General features: G+C 41.9%; 1 protein-coding gene across 2 annotated transcripts; it reads right to left on the bottom strand.

The window, feature by feature from the left end:
• Positions 1-3,855: 3,855 nt before the first annotated feature.
• Positions 3,856-6,165, bottom strand: LOC309337959 (putative CENPB DNA-binding domain-containing protein 1). 2 transcript variants are annotated; one of them, XM_081855019.1, is made up of 3 exons: positions 5,051-6,165; positions 4,368-4,876; positions 3,856-4,292 (listed from the first exon to the last, which is right to left on the bottom strand). In XM_081855019.1, exons 2-3 carry the CDS (start codon positions 4,848-4,850, stop codon positions 3,999-4,001), a joined length of 777 nt encoding a protein of 258 aa, XP_081711145.1. In that variant the 5' UTR covers positions 4,851-4,876; positions 5,051-6,165; the 3' UTR covers positions 3,856-3,998. The 2 variants fall into 2 exon arrangements, with proteins under 2 accessions (XP_081711145.1, XP_081711144.1); XM_081855018.1 differs by having other exon boundaries at positions 4,368-6,165.
• Positions 6,166-6,960: the final 795 nt, after the last annotated feature.

Consider the following 6,960-nt stretch of genomic DNA (forward strand, 5'->3'; position numbering starts at 1 on the left):
ACTCCCACCCACCCCTATACTTGATTGGGTCCAGATGGAAGAAAGGACTATGCGGTGCCAAGGCCAAAATAAAAAATAAAATAATGTGTACATTTGATTCACTCCCTGCCCCCAAGAATTGGATCTTCATAGATATCCCCCCTCCCCCAGGTTTTTGTTGTATGTGTCTTTTACGGTTGTTCTCTGTATCAAAAAATGATTAAATAAATTTTCAAAAAAATAAAGAAAGAAAGAAAATAACAAGTGCAGACAACTGCTGGAGATGTGGGAGTAAAAATGTGAACTTAGTACATATGATGATTAACTGCCCGATGATAAGATCATTTGGTGTGAGGTGAGAATATTTATAGCGAGAGTAATAAAAAGAAATTGTTATTTAGGGGAACTGAATTGAATTCTCAATTATATTCCGGAAACGTGGGAGATTTCAAGGGGTAAAAACAAAAGGATGTACCGTGCTATACTAGAAGCAAAAAAAACTTGTTTTGATGAATTGGAAGAGCCGCAAAAAGATTCCATTGAGCACATGGATTGATAATATGGACAGAGTGTGCAAAAGAGTGTCGGCCAGAGTGTGCAAAAGAAGGATCGAACTTTTTTTATGTATGCTACAACAGCAGCAAGGATACTCATTGCTAAATGCTGGAAAACTCAAGATTTGCCCACGCTGGAAGAATGGCAGATGCAACTGATGGATTATATGGAACTGGCTGAGATGACTGGCAGAATCCGAGACCTGGGAGAGGAACTGGTGGAGGAGGACTGGAAGAAATTTAAGGATTATCTACAAAAACATTGTAAACTGTATGAATGCTAAGAAAGATGTAAGATTTGTAATAACATGGCTCCAACAAATTAGTAATAAGGAAATAAATTTGAATGTAATTGAAAGAAAAGACAAATTTTGGATAAACAATATTTCAAATTAAGATCTTAAAAGTCTGATTTAAATTCTAAAATTTGAGATTTAGTATTGGATAATTATATGATATGAATGGAAACAAGTAAATAATTTGCTAGCAAAATTTGTGAGTTCAGAATGCAGGAACAAGAGATGTGAGGAAGTCCAAAGAGGAGAATGAAATGTGGAAATTTGAAAAGACTATGTTATTATGTATGTTTTTTGTTTTTTGTTTATTGTTTAAAAAACTTTAATAAATATTATTAAAAAAAATATGGACAGATTAGCTACATACGAATGAATTGCATGTCGACGCAAATTAAAAATGGATAAATATGAAGAAATCTGGAAGGAATATTTAAGCGATAAGACGGATAGTGGTGGAAAGTAGAGGGAGGACATAGAGGTGGGAAAATATTGTTTAAGAAAAGGTGTAGTCATAGGTATATCAATGTATTCAAATCTGAATTGTCAAATTGTGTTATTATTGTTATTATGGTTTTTGTTGTATGTGTCTTTTGCGGTTGTTGTTTGTATCGAAAAAATGATTATATATATATATATATATATATATGCTTTCGTAGATTTTCACGGGTACAGGAATGCAGGTTTTGGTGTCCTCGGGTGTCTTCCCGTGTAAAAGTTGGGGTGTCTAGGCGACGTTTCGACGAGGTCTCACTCGTCATCTTCAGGCTGGTGCTTTCGGCTTCTTGTTACTGGAACAGAGCAGGATCTCAGTGTTTGAGTTCCTATAAATACTGTAGAGGGGGTGTGGTGTATAGCCTCCAATGTTCTGGGCAGAGAGGAAGTTCCCAGGTTAGTGTGCCTTTTCTTCTTTTGTTCCTTAATTACTTGAGAGATATCTTGAGTGATTTCTTGAGTGATATCCTGAGTACCACTTAGGTGGGTCATTAGGTGTGGATTAGTTGTTAAAGTCTTTGTGTCTTGACCTCTTGAACTTTGTGAAGAGTTTTCCTGAGAAGATGGCTGTACTGTACTTAGTTGTGCTCTGGCTTGGCTTCGTGTATAGGGGCGAGCTGTGGTTTTGTGGCTTGTGTCAGCCAGATCTGTGTAGGGATTGCAGGGTGGTGCAGCATCCGGAGGTGCCACCATGGATTGGCTACTGGATGGTGTCTGTAATTCATCTGTGGAGAGGGTCTGGGTTTGGGTCTGGTGTGGTTGATTGGTGTTGGCGTTCTGTGTGCCTCTGGATCTGGTGTCAGTTTTTGTGGGGAGGGCTAATTTCCAGATGTCTGGCAAGCGGGATGTGTCGTCACGCTTGTTCATGTTGTGAGGGTGTTTCTCTATCTCGATGGCTTCCATGATTATTCTCTTGTGGTGATGTTCCGTGTTAAAGAGCAATTTGGAATCTGCAAAATTAATTTCGTGTCCTGTTTCTTTCATGTGTTGGAAAAGAGAGGAAGTTTTTTCTTCTTTTTTGACGGCATTCTTGTGTTCTGCGATACGTGCATTTATTCGTCTGTTTGTTTGTCCAATGTACGTGGCTGGGCAGACTTTGCAGGGTATTTCATAGATCCCTTGGTTTTCCAACTGGATTTTATCCTTGGGGTTTCTGAGGATATTGGCTATTTTTTGGTTGGTGCAAAAGGCTGTTTTGATATTGTGTTTATGGAGGATTTTGCTAATTTTATTTTAATTAGCAATTTTACGAGTGAGACCTCGTCGAAACGTCGCCTAGACACCCCAACTTTTACACGGGAAGACACCCGAGGACACCAAAACCTGCATTCCTGTACCCGTGAAAATCTACGAAAGCAAATATATATATATATATATATATATAAGATATCCCCATGCACATGCTACAAAACCACCCCCAATCAGTGAGTCTTATTTCTAAGACAATGAGTTAATGGAATTTGGGTTGATTGACCAAGGTATGCTTTGAGACCTTTGAAATGTGTAGTAGCTGTCTGGGATTCCAAGCATGGCAAAATTTCCTACAGCTGTGCTTGGACAAATTGACATTTCTCTACCATTGAGTTCTTGAATTATTTTAAGAACATAATAAGAATGTGCCAGATTCTTGTGGGAAACATTGTGATGATGCCTATGCAAGCAGCACCAGAACATAAGAGCACTCTACCCTTCTGCAGTTTCTAGCAACTAGCATTCAGAATCGTTGCTGTCTCTGACCGTGTAGAAAAAATATAACCTTCATGGCTAGTAGACATTGACAGCATTCTCCTCCATGAATTTGCCTCTTCCTATTAAAGCCATGGTTTTCCCAGTAGTGATGTATGGAAGTGAGAGCTGGACCATAAAGAAGGCTGATCATCGAAGAAGTGATGCTTTTGAATTGTGGTGCTGGAGGAGACTCTTGAGAGTCCCATGAAGATCAAACCTATCCATTCTTAAGGAAATCAGCCCTGAGCGCTCACTGGAAGGACAGAACATGAAGCTGAGGCTCCAGTACTCCAGATCAGATGTTTCCTGATGTTGGGAAAGATGGAGGGCACAAGGAAAAGAGGACGACAGAGGACGAGATGGTTGAACAGTGTTCTCGAAGATACAAACATGAGTTTGACCAAACTGCGGGTGAAAGACAGGACGGCCTGGTGTGCTCTGGTCCATGGGGTCACGAAGAGTCGGACACGACTAAACGACTAAACAACAACAACAACAACATTTGAAACCATTTGCTTTTTGGAGTTGCATACACTGCACAAATCTCTATATGACCAGTCTACTAGTGAGTTTCACATGTTTTCCTGAATATGGTAGTGTGTTACTGTGACAATATTTTGAATCAGCTTTACGTTACTTAATGAAAGAAATATATACAGTGGTGCCCCGCAAGACGAAATTAATTCGTTCCGCAATTTTTGTCGTCTAGCGAATTTTTCGTCTTGCGAAGCACGAAATCCCATAGGAATGCATTGAAAATCAATTAATGCGTTCCTATGGTCAAAAAAAGTCCAAACAAAGCCAAATTTGGTACAACAACAGTTTATTAACTGCTCTTTAAAGTCACACATACTGTAAAGAGCAGTTCAAAAATTGAAGGGAAAATAAATTAACTTTATAAACATGACAGAAAAACATTTAAAAATCAACAAAGTGTACAGTACATTTTCTAAGACTCTGGGGGACCACTCGAAGAAGGCTCCTCTTCCACTCTTTGCTTCTTGGTCAAGAACCTGTCCATAGTCTGCTGCTTTATCCGCCTTTTCAGCAGCTCCCTGAAAGACGACATGACCCTCGTATCATAAAAGTTCCCAGCGTCATGTGCCACGTGCTTCTCATGGTGGTGTAGATCTGCAAAAGTCTGCACCTCCTTCCACTTCTGGCAAATGTCCCTCAGTCTTTCAGAGGACAGCCGTTCCTCAGTTGCTTCCTCCTCTTCCAGTGAGGCCTGCTCCTGCGCAGCCTCTGCCTGCAGAACGTAGCCCTCCGTCGTCACAACCTCCAGGAACTCCGCTGCAAAGTCTTCAGCCGCAGGAACATCAGAACTGGCAGCCTCTCCATGCCTGACCACACTGTGGATGCCAGATCTTGTCTTGAACCGGTCAAACCAACCTCTGCTAGCCTTGAAGACTTCTGGCTCGGCTGAGGTTCCTGGCTGTTCCCGGATGAGGTCAGCGTGCAAGGCCTTGGCCTTCTCACAAATGACGGCCTCAGACACTGTGTCCCCTGCACGCTGCTCCTCTTCTATCCAGATGAGCAGCAACTTCTCGACCTCCTCCAGGACAGCTGGGCGGTTCTTCACGATCCTGGTGACTCCCTTGGCTGCATCAGTCACCAGGATCTTCTCCCTCATCTTCAGGATGGTCCCGATGGTCGATGGGTTCCTGCCGTACTCCCTGGCGATGTCCGTCACACGCATTCCGCCGTCGTGCTTCCAGATGATCTCCTTCTTCATTTCCAGCGTCACCTTCTCCTTCTTCCTCTCGCCGGCCACCACAGCAGCAGTCTTCTTGGGTCCCATGGCAGCACAGCTCCTACCTTCGTAAACTCAGAAACAGAAAAAAAAATCAGTGATGTGCTTCAAACCCAAAAAATACAAAAGCAGCCAGCCACCCACCACACAGAAATTAAAACCCAGAACCAAGGCCTTGAATCCCAAGCACCCCAACCCCAAATCCAAAATCCAAAAACCCCCAAAAAAGTTTTAAAAGTTTAGCTTACCAAATGGATGAAAGAGAAGTTCTGGAAAAGCTTCAACAATCAACCACCGAAGTCCTCAGAAACCTCAAATGGCTGCAAAATAAGTTTAGGAAAAGCTTCAAAAATCACCAATGTCTTCAAAAACCTCAACTGCTCCCACAGACACGCACCAACCCACCCACAACACAGAAATTGCAAACCCCTCCCCAACTGCTCCCCCAGCCCCTCCCCAACTGCTGCAAACCCCTCCCCAACTGCTTCCCCACCCAGACAAAAAAAATTTTCAAAAAATAACAACATGGCCAGCACTCAGAAATTCAAACTCAGAAAATTTTTCAAAAAAAAACAACCTGGCCCAGTGGTCACAGAAAATCATAAAAATTCCCCAAAAAACCCCACATGGTCCCAGATTTCTGCAGAAACCTCCCCAACTGTTCCCCTAGCCAGCCAGCACTCAGAAATTCAAACTCAGAAAAAAAAAATGAAAATAAACAACCATGCCTAGTGGTCACAGAAAATCATAAAAATTCCCAAAAAAACCCCACATGGTCCCAGATTTCTGCAGAAACCTCCCCAACTGTTCCCCTAGCCAGCCAGCACTCAGAAATTCAAACTCAGAAAAATTTTCAAAAAAAATCAACCTGGCCCAGTGGTCACAGAAAATCATAAAAATTCCCAAAAAAGGCCCACAAGCCCCCAGATTATCGCAAACCCCTTCCCAACACCAAGTCCTTGAATCCCAAACACCCCAACCCAAAATCCAAAACCCCCCAAAAAAGTTTTAAAAGTTTAACTTACCAAATGGATGAAAGAGAAGTTCTGGAAAAGTTCTGGAAAAGTTTTGGAAAATCTTCAAAAGTGAGCAAAGTCTGAGAAAAGGCTACCAAACCACGTGCTAACAGTTGCTCCTCGAAGTCAAGTCGCAACTGCAGCTGCTCAAGCTAAGCACCCTTGGTTTTAACGGTTTTTACACAAAGGAAACAAAGTCGCGAGACGTTTTCGTTTTGCGAAGCAAGCCCATAGGGGAATTCGTCTTGCGAGGCAAATCGCGGACGAAAAAACCTTTCGTCTAGCGAGTTTTTTGTCTTGCGAGGCATTCGTCTTGCGGGGCACTACTGTACTGGCTTTAGGAAATATTGCTGGGTTAAATTCCTTATGTGGTTCACCTTCGCATTCCATTTTCTTTAACTCTCATGCTGCCTACCCCTGTGGAGCATGGAAGTTGCCACCATGTCTCCAGGCAAAGGGAACAATTTTGAGATGGCTGTAAGGCTTCACTGATGCCTTGGAAATACTTCAAGCTACTTCAAGCTTCCATTACCCTGTATGAGTGTTAAAAATAAGTATTCTGTAGGTTTCCAGGTATTAAGGTGGGCGGGAACATTAAATGCCATGAAGGCTAACTAGATGTCATCACCCACTTTCTTTTTGACTTCCAGTTATCACCTAATGCTGACAGGCCTGTTTATTTGGGGTCATTTTAATTATTATCTGTATTGATTTTAATCTTGCTTTATGCTTTGATGTTGTACACCTGTCAGAAACTCTAGCTGGTGAAGAATCCAGGAGCCAGATTGCTAACTGGGACAAGGTGGTCCAAGCATGTGAAACCAACTCTACTGACTACCAGTTAGTTACTGGGCTCAATTCAAAGTGCAAAATACCTCAATGACTGCAACTTTGCACATGAACAAAACCCGGACACTGTATTCATCACCTGAGGTCCTTTTGGTTGTGCCCCCTCTGAGAGAGGTGTGGAGGGTATTGATATGATAACAGAACTTTTCTGTGGTGGCTCCCCAGTTATGGAATGCTCTCCTCAGGGAAACACACCTTGTTTTTTTTTAAAAAAATGATATTTATTAAGATTTCAAATAAAAACATATAAACACAAACAACAATAAAAACATACACAAACCAACAAAACAAAA

Source organism: Podarcis erhardii (assembly GCF_964252035.2).
Source record: "Podarcis erhardii genome assembly, chromosome: 3".
In the NCBI taxonomy this organism is placed as follows: domain Eukaryota; kingdom Metazoa; phylum Chordata; class Lepidosauria; order Squamata; family Lacertidae; genus Podarcis; species Podarcis erhardii.

What these genes read in the sequence shown, in the direction of transcription:
- LOC309337959 (XM_081855019.1), bottom strand. Translation starts at nt 4,850, where the DNA reads ATGGGACCCAAGAAGACTGCTGCTGTGGTGGCCGGCGAGAGGAAGAAG. An exon ending in GAGAGGCTGCCAGTTCTGAT is followed by an intron (nt 4,293 to 4,367) that starts GTTCCTGCGGCT and finishes CTGCAGGCAGAG; the next exon opens with GCTGCGCAGGAGCAGGCCTC.